Raw genomic sequence first — 21,821 nt, 5'->3', positions numbered from 1 at the left:
AAGTTTTCTGCGACGAAGAGTGGCCCAGAACCTACTGTTGTACGAGCCTTTTTTAAAACCCAGAACTATTGTCCAGCCTTTCCAAAGAGACGCGTGGTCAACAAGTCTCATGAAATACTTGCAGGATGCTCGGACGTTGAACTTGTCTGCCACTGACAGGTAGCCAAAAATGTGATTCCAGACTTCAGACGGAAGCTGTAGATGCAGCTGTGCCATTTTTCTGCTCTGCTAATAGTTTTGTTAGCCAGTTTGATAACACAACCATCAATTTCGCCGTTACAGAAAGTCAGAAAAATCACCATTTACACCACGCCAGTTTCCTGAAGTTAACGCGGAAGTGACAGATATGATCGACACAGAAACTATCCAATAGCAGTGAAGCTGACGCCCTTTGCTCTGCTGTGATTGGTTACTTGTTTGGTATAAATTCTAACGATGCCCTTCCTTTTCCTCTTTCTTTCACGCGACCCTAACGCGCGGTAAGGAATTATTTTCTCCGCAGTTTAACGAAAGTTAACTGTTAATTATTGGAATTACACTGTATATGATTTGTGAACACACTAGATAAACACATGTACTATTTACTGATATGTATTTTGGGTCTCGTAAAGGTCCCGTAATGCGGTTTCTCCAAGTGTGGCCTGTTAAAATAGCTAGCTGGCTAGCCGCTAGCTTGTTACTAGCCGGCTAATGTTAGCTGGCGGCCACATGTAAAGAGATGAATTGGGCTTCTATATTCTATCTTTAAAGTATGTTTACCAATTATTTTATTTTCTTGCTTTAGATACTACCTTGTCTTTAAACCAGCTCCTAAGCGATCCTTGGAAGCACTGCAAAGATGCCCAGGGAAGACAGGGCCACGTGGAAGTCCAACTATTTTATGAAAATCATCGTAAGTGTGATTGGCACGTATGCATCTGTGTTCACTCACGATTTCCCATGTATAATATGCATGTAGAAATATCTAAGGACACAAGCTCAGTCGTATTTTGCTAAACGAACTTAATGTAATGTGATTATAGACAAAAATGATAATGTGTTCTGTTTACGACCTATTTGATTCGGCTATTTTTGTAATCTTTGAGTCAAAGATTTGTGCATCTCATTTTTTTTCTTTGCAAATGTTACACTGTAGACTCTCCTCTGTTGAAATTAGGCTGACATACAGTGGTGTGTTTGCAGCAACTCCTGGATGACTATCCAAAATGCTTCATTGTGGGTGCAGACAATGTGGGATCCAAGCAGATGCAGACCATCCGTCTGTCTCTGCGTGGAAAGGCTGTGGTGCTGATGGGCAAAAACACCATGATGCGCAAAGCCATCCGTGGCCACCTGGAGAACAATCCTGCCCTGGAGAAGTGAGTTTACAATTCTTCTGCTACTTCGAGCCATCAGCTTCAAGAGGTTATTGTTTACTAAGTAGATTTCAGTTAACAGTTTGTCTGTTTTTGTTTGTTGTTGCCTTTATTAGGTTTAGATTAGTGGTATTGATGCCTTTGACCACTCATTTACTCCACATCTGACAAATCTCCCCTCTAAGGTAATGGATGCTCCATTTTTACTGGGCTCATTACCAAATTTGGCCAATGACATTCCTAATATTTCCATGATGTCAAATGCGCATTGCAATACATTTCATCAAATATTAGAAGTGAGGCATCTCAAGTAATTGTGTTCAGGCAATTTATGTAATAATTGTGAGGGACCTGTAGTTGTGTAGCAGGATAGTTACAGTGCAGCTTGTGTGGTGCTGTATTGTCGTTCCCCCTGCTAACAGTAACATGTTTCCAGCTATCCCTGTCTGTCTACTTCCTCCGACAACCAGGGACGCAAGGTTTCAGACACTTGGTAGCTACTTCACTTTTGTAGAATGAATTACTTGCTCGTATATTTGACACAATCGTATGATTTTACAGGCTCCTGCCTCACATTAAGGGAAATGTGGGCTTTGTCTTCACCAAGGAGGATCTGACTGAGGTCAGGGACATGCTGCTGGCCAATAAGGTAAGAGTTTAAACGAGACTGGAGTAAAGTGTTTAGAACAGAAACAACCACATGGTGAGGGTCATGTGGTTGTAGACTACATCCACCTCATACTCTGAAATCGCCACATATTTGAGCTTGCAAATTTCAAAGTAGAATAGCTTTCATGAGGGTAAGATGTCTTACAAGTTTACCTTTACAACCTGTAAAACACTTGAAGTACAAACTTAAATTGTAGTTTGGCAAGTACACCTGTGTTGTACACTTTGAAACAAATGAATAACTTTTAGGTATAGAAATTAATGGTAACTGGAGTTTGCATTCAATAGTCAGTGCTAGCAGATGATTTTAATGTTATTTACAGCTATAATCAACAAAGTAGAAAAAATCTAGATGATTACAGTACCACTTTTATTGTCAACATGCAGGATTAGTTACAATACAGCTTGTGTAGTACTGTATTGTCGTTCCCCCTGCAAACAGTAAACTGTTTCCTCGCTATCCCTGTCTGTCAGCATCTCTTGACTGCCAGGGACGTAAGGTTTCAGACATTCACAAACTAAAATGTAAACATTGACAAATGTTGGCCATGTTCAAACCTGCACTTTAAGATTTTGCTCTACAAAGTACTAAAAGTTCCACTGTAAAATATCACAGGTACCTGCAGCTGCCCGTGCTGGAGCCATCGCTCCCTGTGATGTGACTGTGCCAGCCCAGAACACTGGTCTGGGTCCAGAGAAGACCTCTTTCTTCCAGGCTCTTGGTATCACCACCAAAATCTCCAGAGGAACCATTGAAATCTTGGTGAGTTAAACTGTACTTAAGCAGGAATATGTGCTTGATTGACAGAAGCATTTGATTCATGTTAGATTATTTCTAATTCCACATGGGCACTTGAAGTTTTTGAAATTGTAAGCTTTGTACCAAACTGAATATACACCAGATTATTTGCAGATGGTAACCAACCAACCTACCTTTCTTTCTCTCCAGAGTGATGTCGGTCTGATCAAGACTGGTGACAAGGTTGGTGCCAGCGAGGCCACGCTGCTCAACATGTTGAACATCTCGCCCTTCTCCTTCGGACTTATCATCCAGCAAGTGTATGATAATGGCAGTGTTTACAGTCCCGAGGTGCTCGACATCACAGAGGCTTCTCTGCATGTCAGGTTCTTGGAGGTGAGACTCGGTGATCTACAAAACATTCTCACAGCTAAATCAATTACAATCACATGATTTTGGTTGCATCTATAAATTATCAGTTCACCAAACTTGTGAATTCCCCAGGGTGTGAGGAACATCGCTAGTGTGTGTCTGGAGATCGGCTACCCCACTTTGGCCTCTGTCCCCCACTCCGTCATCAATGGATACAAGAGAGTCCTGGCTGTCGCTGTGGAGACGGACTACTCCTTCCCTCTGGCAGACAAAGTATGACTTCTTTGCACGTTATTATATAATAAATTATACCCTAAGCTAACTTACAGGACTGGTTTTGGTGCAGCTTGTGTAGCGCTGCATTGTCACTCACCCTATAAAGATGTTACATTATCTGTATGTCTTGATTTCTGGTCAGTCAGAGACACTTTGTTGCAAACAGCCCTTAAATTCCAAATGTTATCTGTAATACCCAACTCAGACTTTAATCTGAGTTTTGTGTTCCCGGGAAACTACTTGGTATAGATGGAAAACTAATCTTGTACCCGTTTTGTCCCCGCAGGTCAAAGCCTACCTGGCTGATCCATCTGCTTTTGCTGTTGCAGCACCTGCAGCAGCTGCTGAGACCGCTGCAGCTCCAGCTGCTGCTAAGGAGGAGGCGAAGGAAGAGTCTGAGGAATCAGACGACGACATGGGCTTCGGTCTGTTCGACTAATAAAATACAGCGAGCAGAACCAGATTTGAGTCAAATGACACCATGATTCAATAAAAACCATCCTAAAGTCCACATTCCTTGTCAAGTTGTGTATTTTGGCACGGCACAGGGAAAGCAGTTGTATAAATTATTGTACTCCCTTAAGGAGGTTTTGTTCTTCATGCTGGTTCACTTAAGAAACTGGAGGCTATGAAAGGCACAGACATTGTAGTGTAATATATATTTTTAACAATAATCAGAGCATTTATTGATTTAGACCTTAGACTAAGTCTGTACTGGAGATAAACCTTTATATAACATCAAATGTTTTTCCTCAGGAAGTTGGTCAAACCAGAGCATTGAACACTTCCTGTTTGGGTGTGTCCTCTTTCAAAATGCAGAACAGTGTTGGCATTTGGCCAATTTTATGACCCAGATATATTTGCAAATGATCATAATGCATAAAGGACTGGCATGACAAAATATGGTATTTGTAGATGTTTCAGCTATTTGCGGCACTAAACTATAATGGATCATATTGTAAAATATATATTCAGCAGATGATTACTTTTTAAATTTGTTTCACTTATGAGGTCATTAATGAGGTTGTAAGATTAAACCAATGTAGAAACAGTTTATACCTGGCCCCCAGCGTCACCATGTTTTTTTTTTTTTGTTCAGTAACTTTTAGTATATAAAATGAAGTCCTGCAAGATTTTTTACATTTACATTATTTGAGGTACATAATTCTTGTGCTTTTTCTAGCATTTTTCAGCCTATATAATTCCATAGTTACAGGGGATAGACATTCAATTTAAAAATAAAAATAATTTTAAAATCTATTTCAGATGTCACAATTTCATCTTTGAGCAACAGTAGCATGGGAGCTATTGTAGTTTCAATAGCAAAACTGCACCAGTTTAATGTCAATGACAGAGAGTAATAGAAGCAAACACTGGTGCCCTGGATGTATTGAAAAAAACTTTAGGGTAAATTTCCAAAGTCATATCACCATGTGGGACAGGTGATTGGTCAAAAAGTGAAGATTTTGTACCTGCATTTTGACACCAGGCTCATCTTTCATCCATACTTCCTTGCATGTCAAAATGATTTTCTAATATAGTTATATTTTGACATTTGCAAAATTTGAATCTTGAGATTCTATTTAATCAAGGAATTAAAATCATGACGACACTGGGTGAATAAGCCCTGTGCATGTATATCCATGTATACAGCATGTGCAAATGTACCTCATGATGATGCCATGCTAGTTTTAAGGTAAAATGTGACATGGTTATTTTATATATACTAAAATTTAAAGATTTTTTTTTCATGAAATGACCCATAGCATGAGAAGGAGCACCAATTTTGGCAGACATTGTATTAAAAATCATTAGAGCTCAACGGTTGGAATTTGGAAGTGTCACCTTGAGTTTAAATATTTCTTAATTGAAGTACTGCCAGTACTTTTTGTCTAGTTGAGTTTGTTGCATTGAAAAGTTTGACTGATATGGCTTACTCATTTTAACTTTTTTTTTTATTTCAAAATCTGCCCCTCGTCCACTAAAAGCTCGAACGCAGAGAGAATATTTAGGTAAGGATAAAAAAAACCATAAAGATATAAATAAATTTCACACTGAGCTGCTAAATATGAGCTACTGCTGTAGATAGCGGCTTTTATTTTGAAAGCAGTGGGCCTGGTGCAGCAGTGGCAGTCAGATGCGCAGCAGCTTCAGGAGACACGTCCGCTATGGCTGAGGTAAGTTTTTCAGTTTATTTCGCTTTTTAAAGATTGGCATGTATGTAGATATGTAAATAATTCACCCGTTTATGGTTTCTTCTTGTTGTGGGCGATAGTAAATAGTGACATTGCCATATTTAACAGCGGCGTTGATGGCTCAGCAAACGTAAGCTAGCGTGTTATTAGCTAACGTTAGCTCATAACAGAACAGGATCATAGGGTGGAGTAATATTTTACTAATTCTCCATAGAGTCAACATTACATAGGTGGCAGTTGTCATCAGATTAGGTTGGTAAAAGGAAACATAATTCGTGTTGTGGTATTAGCCTTATAGTAACCTGAGTATGAATAAGTTATATCTGGCTAGCGTTATAATATTGGCGTCTTCATTTCCCTCAGAGTTCAAATGCTAGCGAGCTTGATAATAAGTGCTGCTGTTGTAATCATTCCGACATATACTTTTTTAGTAAACCGGTCGTGTAAAATTTCAATTCTTGTCTAGACCCACAGCTTACAGGACCTCCAGCAGCCAGCTGTCTCCTCCAAGGTGTTTGTCCAGAGAGACTACAGTTCAGGAACCATATGCAGGTTCCAGACCAAGTTCCCCTCTGAGCTGGAGTCAAGGGTGTGTACCGAGTTATCGCTGATAATTAGTTTTTTCAGTACTCCGAGATTATGGGTATGAACTGTTGTTGTGGTTTCAGCTTGATAAGCAGCAGTTTGAGGAGACGATCCAGGCTCTGAACAACCTGTATGCAGAGGCAGAGAAGTTAGGAGGGAAGTCGTACCTGGAGGGTTGTTTGGCTTGTCTAACAGCTTACACCATCTTCCTCTGTATGGAGACGCACTATGAGAAGGTAACATTGCCTCAGTGTTATGCTGTGTGTAGCATCAGTGGTCATTTTCACCAGGGCTGAACAGTTCATTTTATATTGAAATATAATTTTAAAATAATCCTACAGCCTGTCAGACCCAGAGATTAAACTGTTGTGTAAATAGTTTTACCAAATCATGACATCCTCTTTCTCTAAACAATTAGATGTTATCTCAAGTGTTAATGCTCCATTACATGCTTTAAATTTAATACACAATGATTATTCAGCTTAAAATTAACTTTAAAAAGGCTTTATATTGCATATTTTTCCCAAATCAATCAACATTTAGTTTCACCCTTTATTTATGGGCTGACCTTTGCATCAGCAATAGCTCATAGTTGTGTCCTGCTCTCTGTCTTTCTGTGTACAGGTGTTAAAGAAGATTGCCAGATACATTAAAGATCAGAATGAGAAGATATATGCTCCCAGGGGCTTGCTGCTGACTGACCCCATTGAGCGAGGCCTCCGAGTTGTATCCTTAAGCTGGCAAAAGTCAGAAAATCGGCATGATTACTGGGGCTAACTGACATAGATGTCTACAGAATATGCAGCAGTTGTTGCCCAAGACTTAACCATCTATTTTCTATTCTTGTAGGTTTTTGTGGTCTTGGTTATGACCCGTCTGCTCATCAACCTAGATATGGAAATTCACTGCTGGGAAGGAATATTTTGGAACTTCGATCAAATAAGCCGTATCTGTATATTTTTCTGTCTGACCCACCCCAAAATATTTGTGCCTACATGTTTGATCAGGATAATTTCTTGTTGATTTACTCAGCTTTAGGCAATTCTCTGTCATATGAACAAACGGACACAGCGGGGATTAGTTTATTTCTATTAATCAAACAGTACTGTTATAACACAATGTGGGTATATGAGAATATACACATGTAGTATTCTGTACTTTCCTTAATTTGCTCTTTTCCAGGTTGAAGTGACTATCTTTGAAGACAGAAGTATTGGCTCTGGAAGATAAAATAATCTCAGGGTATGTTGTCTTTTAACTGCATTGTTAATCATGTGTAAGCACTTGTAATTCTGTAACTTCATAATGACTGCAAACACTTGATGAGCCAAAGCAACACTGAAATTTAATTTGCTTTTACCTTTGTTTATTTGTCTGACAGAATTTTGCTTCTGCTCTTCCTTTACTGTACAGGCTGATGACTCTCACCAGATATTCCTCATCTATCTGACAGCACATATTCAGACTTCTGCTCCACCCGAATTATGTATATAATTTTATTCTTCCTTTTCTCTGTTTATTTATAAGTACTCAAATGTCGGCCTATCCTAATATGTTTGTAAATGTGTTTTTCATGTCTTTTTATACACGAGGCGATGTATAAATCGGGACCTAGTTGATCAAGACCAGTCTTTACGATTAGTGCCATCGTGTCAAATGCCACTTTTTGACCACCGTAATTGTGAGTGACTTGACGTGTGTGTCGTAAAACAAATGATGTACGGTCAAATACTGTGTAGTCGCCAAGAATTTAGAAAGAAACTGGTTGGGTTGCAGATGTTGGCACAGTGTGTAAACAGTATGGGTAGTTCTCAACAGTATTGCCATGATGGTTGTGGCCTTTGTTGAGGCAAATGTTTTCTTCTCTGTGCATGACTGTGACTTTTTTTTATGGGGAATCATATCTTGTGGGAGATTTTTGTGACTTCTGAGATGAAGCATGTTCACCGTTAATAAGCGCATCACTAAAAAACAACACCTAGTGCTCTTTGAGAAATGTCCCTCTCCTCTGTGACATACAGCAGGTGCACTAAATCTCCCAAATCATGTTTAACAGTCGTGCTACAGGTTTCTCAAAAGGTTTACTATCTATGTTGCAAATGTCATCCCTGTTTTCATTATCGCCAAACATCACGGACATTGTAAACCCTCCACAGATGATTGTTGTAGATGGTGTTTGATACAACTGGTCTTCTTTTCTTACAATTACTCTTATGTTTTATCTAAATAAATAGTTGTTTGCTGAAATCTTTTGACTTCCAATAGTGCTGGGTCCTTTTTTCAAACCTCAAAGTACAAAAGGCTTTAAAGAGAGAGAGAAGTTCATTTTTTCACTTATTCAACCCTTATTTTAACTCGGAATACATTAAAGTATGGAGGCCTCATTTAGATTGTAGCCAAGAAGGAAAGTAAAAGCTGTAGGTATACAAATGAAAGAATCTTGAATAGCAATTAGAATATTTAAAAGCAAATCTAATAAAATAATATAGATTCTTTGGAAGATGTTAAGACAAATTGATCAACTCTAACAAGAAAAAGTGGAAGTGAAATAAAATGAAATTGAAAAATCGTAATTGTCCTAAGAATAGAAATGAGTCAAGCTTTAGATTGTTCTGCAGGTTATTTCAGGTAGGTGTGTAGTGAGTAGAACTGGATTTTCCAGGGTCAGTAAAACATTTCAAGACAGCCATGAAAGAACGTAAGGGGTAAAAACCAAACAGGTGTCTGCTACACGATTATAAAGAAGCACTATTGGCTCCTTTAAATCCATCATTGCGAAATGGAAGAGTATGGTACATGTGCAAATTGATCAACCAAAAGTGAGTGACCATGGTAGAAAGAGACTAACGAATGAGGCCACCATGACACATATGACTCATCTGAAGAAATTACAAGCTTACATATGCATACAAGAGCTGTTTCCCAGCTTCTTCACCTGTCAAAGCTTTATGGGAGAGTGGCAAAGAGAAAGTCACTGTTTAGGGGGGAGCCCAATATTAAATCTGAATTTTGCAATAAGACGTGGGAGAAATCAGCTGGAAGAAAGTTACTTGGTGTGATGAGATCAAAATTAAAATCTTGGCCATCTGCTTCGATGCGATGTTTGGTGGACACCAAACACTGCCCATCATCACAAACACACCATGCCCACTGTGGTGCATGGTGGCGGCAGCATCATGACGTAGAGGTGCTACCCAATAACAGGTCTTGGAAGGCTTGTGAAGACAGAGGGTGAAATGAATCTTAGGATTGTACAGGAACATCCTGGAAGACAACCTCATGTAGTCTGCAAGAGAACTGTGTCTTGGGTGAAGACTGTTTTCCAGCATAACAATGACCCAAAACATACAGCCAGAGCTATAGAGAATTGCTTTAAAAACTACAAAGCGAATGTTCTGAAGTGGCGAAGCCCAGACCTCAATCCGATCTAGAATCTGTGACTGTACTTAAAAGGGGCTGTTCACTCATAGTCCCCATGCAACATGACAGAGCTTGAGCAGTTTTGCTGAGGTGAGTGGGGTAAAATAGAAGTGTCCAGATGTGCAAAGCTGACGCAGACCCATCCACACAGGCTCAGTGGTGTGTCTACTGATTTGAAGAGAGTGAATACTTATGCAATCAAGTATTTACATTTTTCTTTATGAATTGACATCGATTTGTAGAAATCTGTTTTCGCTTTAACTTAAAAGAGTCTTCAATTTCCCTAAATAAAGTATTTATCAATCTATTTTAGACATTCTTGTTAAAAAAAAAAGCCCAAATATATTGGGGTCAAAACTTTTTATTCACTTCATCATTCCATATAACTTAAAAAAAAGTAACAACAGAAAAAGTTTGTGTATGTGTATTGTAATAAAATAAAACAGAGCCTTATTTTGTACTGACAAAATGTTATCTAAAATTTACCCAACTTATAGGGAAGAGTGGGTTATATTAAATTAAAATTTGGTTTTCCAAACTTGGAATTTCCGTAATGTGAAAGGGGCCATTTGGTTTTAAATAATCGCTGCTATATAAATAATAAAGCTAAAATAGTATTTTTACAGCTTAGCTTTTTTTTTTAAATATTATCTTTTGGCCTTTTCTAGGCTTTATTTGACAGGAGACATATAGAGACAGACAGGAAATGGGGAGAAGAGTTGGGGGAAGACATGCAGCAAAGGGCCGTGAGCAGGGATCGAACCCGGGCCGCTGCGTCGGAGACCAGCCCCTATACATGGGTCGCCTGCTTAACCCATTGAGCACCCCGGCGTGGCTTAGCTGACGTTAAAAGCGACTTTAATTCTGAAGAGGTCAGAGCGGATGTCGACGTTGAATAAAACACATACGGAGGCTAGCCGCTGTTTGATAGTTGCTGGAGCTCTGCTGGCGGTGAGTTTAACTGTGTTCACCTGCGACACTTCGTCCACAACATCTCAATGAAGCTCCAACCTCAACGATAAGACCACCTGCTTACTGCTAGCTTCAAGTAGCATCTGCTAAAGTGACATTTAACGGCCACGTGTGTGTGTACACCAGGCAAAGTAAGATGTGTTGTGAATTTAACTCCTGTTTGAGGACACTAATACTGAAAAACCAATTAGTCTTCTACCCTTCTTTAACCAGTAAAGGTGGTGGTCCTTTCTTTAACGTAGCTAGCCGTACCTGCTAGCTAACGTTGCTAGTAAACATGAATTTGCCTTCAGCATGTGGCTGATTGGTTTTGATGTTACGGCTGGTTAGATGAGCTAAAAGTGAACTTAACATTACTGTCCACAGCACCAGCTCTTCTCTATCCACCCTGGCGACAACATGCTTCCTGCGAAGGATGAGTGTAAATTCGTGCATTGTGTGAAGAATGAGCTGTGGGCATACAGAAAGAAGAGCAACCGAGAGAGGTAACGCTTCTACTCGTTAATTTAATGAGCACCCTGGTCACGTTCAAGTAAAATTTGCAGCCTAGACGAATGAGAGTAATCAGTAATAAATGTATCAGGATTTTTGACAAAACGTAATGGGAGTTGTGGTTGAATTTGTCGCTTTCAGCTGTTTGTAGGAGTCTTTACACTGAGTTTATTAAATGTCTGCAGCATTAGACAGCAGCAGAATCAATATCAGTATCTCCAATGGTGGACAGCTGCAAGCATTTACACACTTGGAACAACAGCAATAACTTCATTAATTACTTCTGCATTATCCTGACAAGGGGACAGAATCAGTCAGGATCTAATTCACATACTCGAAGTCACCGTTGAAAAGCTTCAGTTTAATCATTTGTTACATAGCAGCCATCCGTGGGTTGAGTCCTGAGCTCCATCACAGCTGTCAGGACATTTTTACTCAGCGAGTGGTAATGAATAGACCTTTCCTTGTTAGTAGTTTATAAATAAACTAGGCTGCTAGTCATATTGACTGTGTGATAAGCTTGCTATTAGTTTAGAGTTAGACATTTGTTTACTATTCATTAGTACGTATTATAGCTTCGTCACTCAATGTACTGTCCAAGCTCATAAGCATGAAAAGTTAACTTGTCTCCATCACTGAGGGAGGGTCTGTCAGAATACAGCTGTGAGGAACATTAGGGTTAAAGCAATCTTTGTCTGATTGACAGATTATTGTCAGTCTAACAGAGTAATGAAGCCACCAGTGTGACGTGTGTAAAGTCTTGCAATCATAGATACACTGATTGTAGTAAATATTATATTTATGAACAGCTACATTGGTCCTCTGCTGACCCCACGCCATTTGTTCACTAAAAATGTATTGTAACCAAAAGCAGCATGAATAACTTATACTGTCTTTCAAATTTACATTTGTTCTTCACCAGACCAGATCTCAGGTTTGGCCAACTCTTGAAACAGATAGTTTAAACACAAGAAGGGCTCGTTTTAATTGTAATTGTTAACTTAGGTCTATTTAAAGAGATGTGATTGTTTCTGAAGCCTTTTATATGTCCATTTGTGTGACTGAGTATGTTTATTGTGTCTGTAGCAAAAAGATCTTGATCTCATTGAGACTTCCGTATGTTATCTACTAAGCCTCAGTTTTGTATTTCAATTATTAAAAAATTATGTTGTTTTTGTACATCCAAAAAAACCCAACTGCTGACTGTCTATCTCTGTTGTTCCCTCCTGTGTCCCTCTCCAGTGTGCTCCTGTTTCCCCCTTTACCCAGCAGACTGCGATACCTGATTCACAAGACCGCAGAGGACCTGCCAGACCTCAGCACCTTCTCTGTAGGGGAGAGCTGGTGTCGCAGGGTGGTGGTTTGCCACTCTGAGCTCAGGTACTAAACGCATTGCTGGTCACACCTAACCGTCTGTTATGTATTTTATAAACTGCAAGGAACTGACTTATCTAAGAAGGTGTAAAGGCACCTTTGGTACATGTAATTTAGACATGTTATGGTGTTAAACCTCTGTTTTTTTCAATAGTATTTTAAAATTTGATTGAGTGCAGGATACTGAAAGGGAGAAAAGTCCTCCAAAGTGATTGAAGGCAGAGTAGTTGGTTTTTAATATTTAACATTGCACTCATGTCATTCTGCTACTATTGAAAATTCTTTAATTTTTGTACAGACATTTTATGTTTTTGTGTGTTTTTCTGTAGGGGTCAGGTTGAGGATGGCAGTGACTTGGGCAGCAGCTTGAGTGAAGAGCCTGTAAGTAGCAGTGGGGATGTGGTCAGTGGTGTCAAATCTAAACATTCAATCCCAACACAAAACCGAAGACCTAAAAGGCCAGATAAGCCCCTCTACGTGCCACGGGCTGCTCGGGAGAGACTGTCTTTACAAAACTCAGAAGGACCCACGGCTTGTCATAGCAGTAGCTCCATTAGCAGCTCATCAGACTCTTGTTCCTGCCCTGAAAGTAAAGAAAATGAAAAGAGTGAATCTACTACCAGACAGGGATCATTCGGCATTGTAGCAGACAGTGTTCTTGACTCTTCCTCAAACAGTTCAGCACTGTGTACTCGGGAAGAGAAACGAAACTTGGAGCTGAGGCTGCATGACGGTGAGACCGTTGTCTGGGACGAGATTCAGTCTCACTTCGGTAACATGACCGTAAAGGACGAGGAGGATGTTGATATTGTGTCGAACAGTCCTCTGACAGAAGACAGAGGTACAGACACAGATGATGTTACTGAAGAGGTGAGTTAACACTCATTTAACTTTGTTGTTGTGATTGTTTTTCTATAGTTTTTTTCATTCACTAATACTCATATATAAATAATATCATCTCTTCATTCAGGTATTCCATGATTATTGATTTTTTTTTATAAATCTGCACATTACACAATCCTTTTCATGTAGTGGCAACATTGTATACATGTATTGTGTGTTCTTTCAGATCAAGGCACATCTGAAAGAGGCGGTTTCTGTTTTCATTGAGCATGTCCAGAGTGACTACTCTTTTTATGAGTTGATGCATTTTAACTCGGATGACTTTCGCCATGTGATTGAGATTTATGACTTCCCAGCTATGTTGAAGACAGATGACCTTCTCGATGCTTTCGTAGAGTACAGGTGAGAGCAGAGAGTTGAGATTCTTTACTGCTGTTTTGCTTCCTTTGATGTTTTACTCCATACATGCGAACTGCCAAAACATTCCTACTTTTACAAACACAGTAATGTTCTTTTTTGACACTGTCATTTAGGTGGTCATTCAATAATACTGTATGTCATACACATTACTCAAGATAATATAGTCCGTACAATGCCACCTTTAACTATAATTTGGATACACCAAACAAAAGTGAATATTTCTAATATATTACAAACATTGTCAATGTTGTATTGAATCGCATGAGCTTGTGCAGCTGTACAATACAAAGTGGGACCTGGGTGTGTTTTACTTGGGTTTCTTCTGAGTTTAATTTTATTCAGTTTTTCAACTTTCTAATACGTGCCTTAGATATTTTCTTACGCAGCCACCAGTTTCCTAAAGTGCTTCTCTGTCTGTCTCAGCGATGGTGGAATGAAGATCCAGTGGGTGGACAATACGCATGCACTTGGCGTTTTCTCCAGTGAGTCGGCAGGTGAGAGCCTTTCCTGTACAATGAACCTGATTTTGGGTTTGAGGGTAAACGCTGGCATGTAAATCATGTTTATTTATATTATGAACATGTTTATTGTGTCATCTACAGCACTCCAGGCCCTCTCTGTCTGCCACCCACTGCTGAAGACACGAACACTGGCTAATGGAAGTAAAAAATCCCAAAGCAAGGCCATCAGATCAGCAGGTAGGAGATTCACTTATAGTCCTGTGGCTACTCAAAGAAAGTTCAGGACATACTTTAAGCCACAATATTGTTATTTTATTCATGTCTTTCTATCCTGGAACCTTGGAATTGATTTTAAAGCTGATGATGTGGATCAGATAGTTGTTTGTGCCTTCTTCTAGAGTTTATCCAGCCAGTGAAGGAACGGCCAAGGACGGACTGTGCTGTCGCCAGGCGGATGGTCACCAGAGCCTTGGGCATACAGGGACAAGGCAGAGTGCCGCGATATTAAAGAAAAATGCTAGTGCTGTTAGCAGATACTGCAGGTGAGCAAACTAACAGCTACAGGTTTAAGGTATTTTAAGTTATTCTAGCAAACACCTTGGACTTGAATGAGTTACTGGAAATTAATTCATTTTCTGTGACCTGAAAATTGGCTTGTCTCACCATTGCTTGATTTTTCTTGTTGTGGACAGAGAAAAATAGCTGTGGAGTAGCTGTTGCATATTGTCGTCTGGCTAACCAAGTGCTCATGTTCTTGTTACAATCACTAGAAATAATACTTTTTATGTCTTTGTCTATTTATCACTGTTATGGTGATTTAAGTAGGACAGTTTGGCAGTATTTGTCATGGACTTATCCTGTCTTTTTAATTCAGTCTCTTTGCACCCTGTGTCTCTCCTCTCATCCACCAGAGGTCGTCAGTGTATCGCGTCAGTGTGTTTACTGCTCACCTGACCACGGTTTTGCTCCTCACCAACATTTTATGCGTGCCTGCCTATCATTTAGCTCCCAGTCAACCCCATGTTCTTCCCTGTTACCCTTTATTCTTTGCCAGATTGTCTGTAGCTCTCTCCACATCTGGCATTAACATGCATCTCTGGTTATCCGAACACTAGTGGAGTACAGATGTGAATGCACCCAAAACTGTTCAGAGTGACGATCAGTCAGACCACTTTGGGAGGTGGTCTGGACCACATATGGCCACATTCTTTAAGAAGTGTGTGTGGAAATGTATCCTGGGGTGCACTGCAGGGCTACCTTCCCCCCTTATGTCATCTGTGTAATACTTATCCTTATTCTCAAATTGCATAAACTGGCTTTGCCCACATTGTCTAAAAATTCTGAAAGGCCCATAGAGCTATATCACTGTATTTGGGTTTCCTTTACCCAGTCTGTATTGCGGTGACTTCCTGTTTAAATTCTGGTCATTGCTGTTTGCTGTTCCATTTGATCTTTGGAAACAGAGATGATGTTATTTGCATATAGAGTTGGAGAAGTGAGATCTGATCACAAGTGGTGGAGATGCACAAGGAGATACATTTTAATGCCAGTTCTGAAGTGTCTTTTTTGTTGACTAGTAGGAGCTTTCTGTAAGTAAAGCATCCTTTGTAAATGGTAAATGTTTTGTATTTATATAGCACTTTACTATACCTGAAACGATGCCTAAAGCACTTTACATTATACATCACATGCACCCATTCACACACTGATGTGACACAAAGCATTCTTTGTGTTTTTTTCTGAATATTCACCAAGTGTTAATTATCACAAAACCAAATGGTTTTGGATACCTGCAAAACAGGGATTTAAAATTTTCTCCAATTTATTAAAAAGTAATCATTCCACTCTGTAAGTAACTCTGCAACTCTTGGTGTCAAGTACTTCGTCTGTAATCAGAAATAGGCGCTTGATGTGGTGTGCTCTGGACAGACAAATCGAAGACAGAGTCGTTTGGTCTGTGTCAAATAAGTCTACTTTTACTGTAACTTTTCGCTTTTCAGCAGGACTTCATACCAACTGTAAAATAGTGGAAATATTATGGTTTGTGGTTGCTTTGCTGCCTCAAGGACTGGACAGCTTGCAGTCCTTGATTCAGCTATGAATTCTTCTTTTTAAAGAGTGCTTGAAGAAAAGGTGAAGTCATCTGTCTGAAAGTTGAATTTGAACCAGAAGTGTGGCTTTTATTAGGATCAGGATGCAAATCCTATGTTGCTTTAAAAATGGCTTAATACACATAAAGAAACATAACAAAGGTTTGTCTGCTTTCACCATTTTTTTTATTTAAAAAATGTAATGCTTTTCCACATTCATTCATGCATACAAAATAAAAACCGACAGCAACTAACAAGTACCCTTGTAAAATGAAGGATCCTTGAATTGCTACATTAAAAAAAACTAATTTACAAAACCACGAAGAGGCATTTTCACATAAATGTGTGGCTGTTACAGTACTTCCACAATGGTATCATAGTCCCTGACGATAATAATTTAATGAAACTCAGACACTGAGAGAGAAGCTGAGGGGATGTGCAGATCATGAAGATGAAAATGTGTGTCAACTGCTGCAGTCAAGAAAAAAATCAATAAGCACAACATTTAAAAACAAATAGTTCAAGCATGTGGAACACAAATTCATGAGAAAAAACACTTTTTCCCATGCAGTTTAATTCTGACTCAAATTTATGACTAAAAATCTTCACAGACTGTCAGAAACACTGCAGGAACCAAATCCAAGCAACTGTTGGCATCGGTCTCATTTGGCCTGTTGGGTGCTCCAACAGAAAATACAATAAATCCTATTTTGAGATGCTCATAATACAGATGTGGTTACAAGTTTTCGTAACTTTTGGGGAGTTAAATACAGACCCTCTGAGAACAGAGGTTATTTGTCTTGTCAGTTGTGTTGTTGCCATAGTTTGTGGCACGTTGCTCTGCAGTGATTGTTACAGTCATGCACAGTATTTGTTTTCAGTTTTGAGTAAATAGCTTTAACTATTAATACTGTGGGAGCAAATGTAATTTGAACACCTGCCTTTCAATTCAACAATTTGCTGAAAAACACACAGTGCAAAATTCTGACTAGTTAGCACCAGATTTAACAGAAGACAACATTCATCCATTCAAAGCAAGCGTGACATAAAGGCCTTGGACTCATCTAATGAGTTTTTGTTCGAGGCGTTTCCCAAACACTTAAAACTTTGGTTTGGAAGGCAACTGTTTGCACAGTTTAATAAATTATTAAGCTGCCATTTGTGTGGCATTTCTCCCAATAAGCAGCACCATGACAAACCTACATTGTACTGACAGGAAAGGCAAGAGACACTAAAAGATAGAAACACTTGTTTACAGCTGAATGTGGTTAATGGATTTAGCAAGCAAGCAAGCAATTCATTTTTCCATTGAGTCGTAATCTATCATACCAGCTGAGCCCAGCAATCACACGCTGCTTCAGGAAGCAAAACCGCACAGCCTCTTCTAGTGGTTGTCAAATATTAGCATATGCTTCTCCAATGCCGACTGTGTGCTGTCCATTGTAGGTCTACCTGTGTGAAAGCTGGTTGGTCAGCAATCCTGGAAATGTTTCCTCTGTGTCTGAACTCAGTGTGCCACCTGTGAGAACGACAGGAGATGAGATGATCAAACCTCTGTATCGTTAAATTATTCCTATTAGTTTCTTAGTGAAGCTGATGTCATTAATTCAGTACCGCTCTTTTTTAAACTGATAAAATTGCACCTTCTGAACAAGCCTGCTCCTCATATGATGTGGTGACAAAGTGATGACCAGAAAATCATTTCATTCACAAATTATTGACACAACATGAGACCAACTGTGGCCTAAAGTCAGCTAACTTTTGCAAATGATTTATTTTGTCTCTCCTACAGAAAGGTCCCGCAGTGGCTGGCCTGCATTCACCAGCCGTCTGAAAAGATGCCACAGTGGTCATAAACAGCTGACTGATTATGAAGAGTACAGCTGCTGTTCAGCACTGTATGTCCTCTTCACTGAAAAAGGCAGCCGTCAACATCCACCCTGCTGAAGTGTCTTTGAGCAAGACACAATTACCCTCAGAGCTGCTGTCCCGTAGCTGAACCTGCTCCCTTTGGACATTGCTGTTGTGGTTCTTGTTGCTCACTGTCAGCACCACGTTAAAGAAACAAGGTATAGAATGGATGGTTCTAAAATCACTGGAAATACTGGAAGAATGTCTTAAAATGTTTGAGTTTTATTGCATGTTGACTTGAGACTAAGGTGCGTTTCAGGGGTGTTAAATTTACGGACAGGGTGTTTTTGTTTCCACTTTGTGATGCAGAGTTAGTTGCATAATTGTGCATAAGTGTTTCCTCCTTCCAACTTAGTGTGGCCATGTTACGCAAAATGCAGGTTCATTTAAATTTTATTGTTTTTAAACATATTCACATGTCCAGCTTCAGCTGCCGAGAGTGCACAGACAGATGCTACCTACCGACACTGAAACAGCCCGTTTAGAGCAGGGTGAAAAGGCCAAACCAAGTAATATATGCAGCATTTTGAACTTAAGCTTGAAATACACATTATTGAGACATGTGGCACATAAACTACCTTGTTTAAAATGAGTATATTATGGGACCTTTAATGACAAATTCATCCACCGGGTAATGTTCAGGATCTCAATAGTAATGAAGATTTATTAACAGAGTTCTGTTTGTGCAAAAATAACACTAGTCTGTCAATGTTTCTGAACTCATATCTTACAATGTTTTGTTTATTTTAAAACAAATTGTAAGACTTTAAGTGGTTCCTAGTATTTTACTTAACACATAGCTACTTTACGCAAAGTATTCATGTTCTTCACACCACATTACAGAAAACGGTTTTGAACAGCTGAAGTTTGAGCTCTGGAAACTTGAATGTTCGGTTCTTTTATACTTGTTATGGTGCTGTTATTTTAAGGTCCTTTTGTCACTGACTTAGCATCAACCTTAAATCAGTGAAAGATGCCATACAGAAAGAATTATAAATGTTTGGAAAAGATGTTCAATATTTTAGTTTTGTTGTGCTGAAATAGCTTGATCTTGAAATTATTTTAGTGCCTCATAAGAGAGAGAAAGAAATTATTCTTTGGAATCTCTGCATTATTTTTGTAGAAATAAGCTGCATCTGTTGGGTAGTTCAGTGAATTAAAAGTAAAGTGAACCAGTTCATGCTGTCAAAAAGTCTTAAAGGGGAACTTTGGTTTTTTTTCAACCAGGGGTCTGTTTTCTCATCTCTAGTATGTTGTGGGACACTCGTTGAAACTATCCAAGCCGGTCAGTGTGGGGGAAAAAACACGTTAGGGCGGACTTTGATGCGGGGGGCAAGTTGCCCCATACTTTTCACTAGCCGAGCTGCTAGCTGAGCTGCTAAGCTGCCTGCCTGGCTAAATACTGGAGCTATGTCAAAAATTCATTTCTCCATCACTCACATGTATGAAATGACGTATGAAAACAGACCCCAGGTTGAAACAAAACCGAAGTTCCCCTTTAATGTTAAGAATGACTCAACTGTAATATGATGCTATTAAATTTACATCACATGGATATTTTTATGCACAGTCACCCATTTCAGGGGATAGAAACGTAAATAAACTCAGAATATTTAGTATAATGGTGCAGAACCTACGCTGTCACACCGGTTCAGGACGTGATGATTCAAATGTCACAGACTCTGCATTTTAATGTAGATTTTCCTTTAAATAAAATTGAATACAGTGCAATCTAATGCTCCACTGAACTTTTTGCGATTGTAGTAAATATTGTTTCATCTGAAGGTCGTAGTCTCACCTATATGACAGTTGTATGTCCATATCCGATGTCCGTCGTACCGGGAGCGACACCTCATAATGTTGTTGGTATAATCTGATTCTGCAACCTCATAGTTTGGATTTATCACAATCTGTAAGAAGGAAAACACTGTTTGTTAGAAATGTTGAAGCATTTCCTCTTGGCACATTTATAAACTGTTAATAAATCATTTAAATGAAGTAAATAAGGTACTACAAAGGACAGAAAAATATGGATGTAGTAACTGGCAGTAAATGGAAAGGCTAGTAGCTTCTCAAAAGCAAAATGTTTAATTACTGCAGCTCATTCAGAAAGATGGGATCAGAGTTCACCCTCAACCTTGAGACTGTAAATGTAATGTCATCAGAAAGTTCACTGTCCTTCAACAACCTCTGTTCACTTGTTCTGAGTCTAAATAGGGATATACCTAGGCCTAATGCCAGACACAAGCAGACACAAAGATGTGGAAACTGTTGATATCTGTTTGGTCTGTAAGAACATTCTGGCTGGAGAAGAGACAGATCTTTCCAGTGGCAGATGTTCCATATCGACTACAGCTAGACGAATAGACCAGATGTTTTACCTGGAAGATGTAGTCGCCGGGCTTCACGTCAGTGATGTCGATCCACTGACAGTCGATGTCGTGCCTGTAGGTATCCCAGCAGCCGACTGTGATGCCCTGTGCACCAAAATTTGCACATTCGTACCTCTTCTGGATACCTGAATTCAGAGCACATTTTAGATTTCATATCAACCAACTCAACTGTAGCTTTATTCAGATCTTTATTTCATCAATTGGACAACAAGCTGTAGATGATCAATTAACTTGATCATAGATTTTTTTTTTATGAAATGGCAGATTTTATTATAGTTTTAGTTCATATATAAGAAGGTTGTGTTAAGTAAAAGTCGGAATATGCTCTGAAGCCCACATATGTAACCTAATGAAAAAGAAAGTGTCTGTATTTACCTTCATCACAATGTGTGTCCTCCAGACAGAAGCTGGCTTTGTGTCCCTCTGCAACTTTAGTGCCGTTCAGACTCATCAAGTCATAGTGGGTGAAAACTTCCATACTGTGGTAGTGCCTGGATTATACAAGGACATAAAACTGTTGAAACATCATAGACACACCTATATTTAGGAGCTCTGCAATAATATATATGCATTTATTCATCACCCACTCCTCTATTGGTTATCCTTTGAGTCAGATAAGTCTGCCTCGCTTAACACTAAGATCTGGTGTACTGGTAGAAAATTTAGTTTGCAGTAGAATATAGGTATTCCTGGGAAGGTTAGCTTTAGCAGGGATATGTACCCCTGTGCAATTAACTGAGAGTTACAATCAAGTTTCACTCATTCACCAGCCATGATAAGACAAGGAAAAGTCAAACTGAATGGTGGGGTGATGGCTCACCTGTGACATTCATGCCAGATCCAGGAGTGATGTGCCGCCCGCGGTCTGAAGTCTGACTGGCCGTTGTTGTGAATCTGAGAGGAGAAGCGGAGAAGGCGGCGGTAGGAAGTAGGGTCAGCTTTGTCAGCGCTGCTGGACAGACAGTGCTCCTCCTGGGCACACTGCAGGGCGTACATGGGTCTGTCCTCCAGGTAGGTGGTCTGCTCCACAACCTGAGAGCTCAGGACCAGGTCTGGGGCCGCTGAAAGGTAGAGAGCAGCAAGAGATGTGGTGATTAGAGATAGAAATGAAAAGTGATATTTCTCCCAGTTAGCTGTATAGCATCAAGTCTGTTTTGGCAAAATATTTGAAGCAAATACTCTATACTACCACAGTTTTATTAATGCTTCACTTCATTGTTTCTTATTCATTGACTTTTTAGAGTAAATTTAAAT

General features: G+C 39.4%; 4 protein-coding genes and 1 non-coding gene across 8 annotated transcripts in view; 4 read left to right on the top strand and 1 right to left on the bottom strand.

Moving 5' to 3' along the window:
- The first annotated feature begins 378 nt into the window (after positions 1 to 378).
- rplp0 (ribosomal protein, large, P0) lies at positions 379 to 3,922 on the top strand. 2 transcript variants are annotated; one of them, XM_022200434.2, is made up of 8 exons: positions 379 to 479; positions 785 to 892; positions 1,183 to 1,358; positions 1,917 to 2,004; positions 2,641 to 2,787; positions 2,974 to 3,159; positions 3,268 to 3,408; positions 3,698 to 3,922. In XM_022200434.2, exons 2-8 carry the CDS (start codon positions 839 to 841, stop codon positions 3,848 to 3,850), a joined length of 945 nt encoding a protein of 314 aa, XP_022056126.1. In that variant the 5' UTR covers positions 379 to 479; positions 785 to 838; the 3' UTR covers positions 3,851 to 3,922. The 2 variants fall into 2 exon arrangements, with proteins under 2 accessions (XP_022056126.1, XP_051804708.1); XM_051948748.1 differs by lacking the exon at positions 379 to 479 and having other exon boundaries at positions 779 to 892; positions 1,157 to 1,358.
- LOC127534257 (small nucleolar RNA SNORA63) lies at positions 2,406 to 2,535 on the top strand. The gene has a single exon (XR_007942289.1). It is a non-coding gene; the product is annotated as a small nucleolar RNA SNORA63 (small nucleolar RNA).
- Positions 3,923 to 5,462: 1,540 nt separating the features above from the next.
- Positions 5,463 to 8,446, top strand: golga7 (golgin A7). Of its 2 annotated transcripts, XM_022200446.2 has the most exons (6): positions 5,464 to 5,588; positions 6,073 to 6,195; positions 6,275 to 6,427; positions 6,816 to 6,917; positions 7,374 to 7,433; positions 7,605 to 8,446. In XM_022200446.2, exons 1-5 carry the CDS (start codon positions 5,580 to 5,582, stop codon positions 7,419 to 7,421), a joined length of 435 nt encoding a protein of 144 aa, XP_022056138.1. In that variant the 5' UTR covers positions 5,464 to 5,579; the 3' UTR covers positions 7,422 to 7,433; positions 7,605 to 8,446. The 2 variants fall into 2 exon arrangements, with proteins under 2 accessions (XP_051804709.1, XP_022056138.1); XM_051948749.1 differs by lacking the exons at positions 7,374 to 7,433; positions 7,605 to 8,446 and adding an exon at positions 7,041 to 7,318 and having other exon boundaries at positions 5,463 to 5,588; positions 6,816 to 6,937.
- Positions 8,447 to 10,305: 1,859 nt separating this feature from the next.
- On the top strand, positions 10,306 to 19,905 carry r3hcc1 (R3H domain and coiled-coil containing 1). 2 transcript variants are annotated; one of them, XM_022200390.2, is made up of 9 exons: positions 10,306 to 10,562; positions 10,950 to 11,068; positions 12,318 to 12,455; positions 12,779 to 13,319; positions 13,519 to 13,694; positions 14,136 to 14,206; positions 14,315 to 14,410; positions 14,572 to 14,715; positions 18,056 to 19,905. In XM_022200390.2, exons 1-8 carry the CDS (start codon positions 10,494 to 10,496, stop codon positions 14,679 to 14,681), a joined length of 1,320 nt encoding a protein of 439 aa, XP_022056082.1. In that variant the 5' UTR covers positions 10,306 to 10,493; the 3' UTR covers positions 14,682 to 14,715; positions 18,056 to 19,905. The 2 variants fall into 2 exon arrangements, with proteins under 2 accessions (XP_022056082.1, XP_022056090.1); XM_022200398.2 differs by lacking the exon at positions 10,306 to 10,562 and adding an exon at positions 10,569 to 10,714.
- loxl2a (lysyl oxidase-like 2a) overlaps positions 17,017 to 21,821 on the bottom strand; it is a 33,066-nt gene continuing 28,261 nt past the window's right edge. The window contains exons 10-14 of the mRNA XM_022200375.2: positions 21,388 to 21,628; positions 20,943 to 21,058; positions 20,556 to 20,692; positions 19,973 to 20,084; positions 17,017 to 17,782 (exon numbers count right to left, since the gene is read on the bottom strand). Of these exons, the coding sequence (XP_022056067.2) occupies positions 17,712 to 17,782; positions 19,973 to 20,084; positions 20,556 to 20,692; positions 20,943 to 21,058; positions 21,388 to 21,628 (677 nt within the window). The 3' untranslated portion in view covers positions 17,017 to 17,711. The remainder of the gene's footprint in view (positions 17,783 to 19,972; positions 20,085 to 20,555; positions 20,693 to 20,942; positions 21,059 to 21,387; positions 21,629 to 21,821) is intronic.

Source organism: Acanthochromis polyacanthus, chromosome 5 (genome assembly GCF_021347895.1).
Source record: "Acanthochromis polyacanthus isolate Apoly-LR-REF ecotype Palm Island chromosome 5, KAUST_Apoly_ChrSc, whole genome shotgun sequence".
In the NCBI taxonomy this organism is placed as follows: Eukaryota; Metazoa; Chordata; class Actinopteri; family Pomacentridae; genus Acanthochromis; species Acanthochromis polyacanthus.
This window is presented reverse-complemented; position numbering and strand designations above follow the sequence as displayed.

Bases quoted from the DNA above. Each gene is read 5' to 3' on its own strand.
- r3hcc1 (XM_022200390.2), top strand. From the start codon at position 10,494: ATGTCGACGTTGAATAAAACACATACGGAGGCTAGCCGCTGTTTGATA. The intron at 11,069-12,317 runs GTAACGCTTCTA...GTCCCTCTCCAG, and splicing joins AAGAAGAGCAACCGAGAGAG to TGTGCTCCTGTTTCCCCCTT. The intron at 13,320-13,518 runs GTGAGTTAACAC...GTGTTCTTTCAG, and splicing joins CAGATGATGTTACTGAAGAG to ATCAAGGCACATCTGAAAGA.
- golga7 (XM_022200446.2), top strand. The intron at 6,196-6,274 runs GTGTGTACCGAG...TTGTGGTTTCAG, and splicing joins CCTCTGAGCTGGAGTCAAGG to CTTGATAAGCAGCAGTTTGA. The intron at 6,918-7,373 runs GTATCCTTAAGC...GCTCTTTTCCAG, and splicing joins TTGAGCGAGGCCTCCGAGTT to GTTGAAGTGACTATCTTTGA.
- rplp0 (XM_022200434.2), top strand. From the start codon at position 839: ATGCCCAGGGAAGACAGGGCCACGTGGAAGTCCAACTATTTTATGAAA. The intron at 1,359-1,916 runs GTGAGTTTACAA...ATGATTTTACAG, and splicing joins AACAATCCTGCCCTGGAGAA to GCTCCTGCCTCACATTAAGG. The intron at 3,160-3,267 runs GTGAGACTCGGT...TGAATTCCCCAG, and splicing joins TGCATGTCAGGTTCTTGGAG to GGTGTGAGGAACATCGCTAG.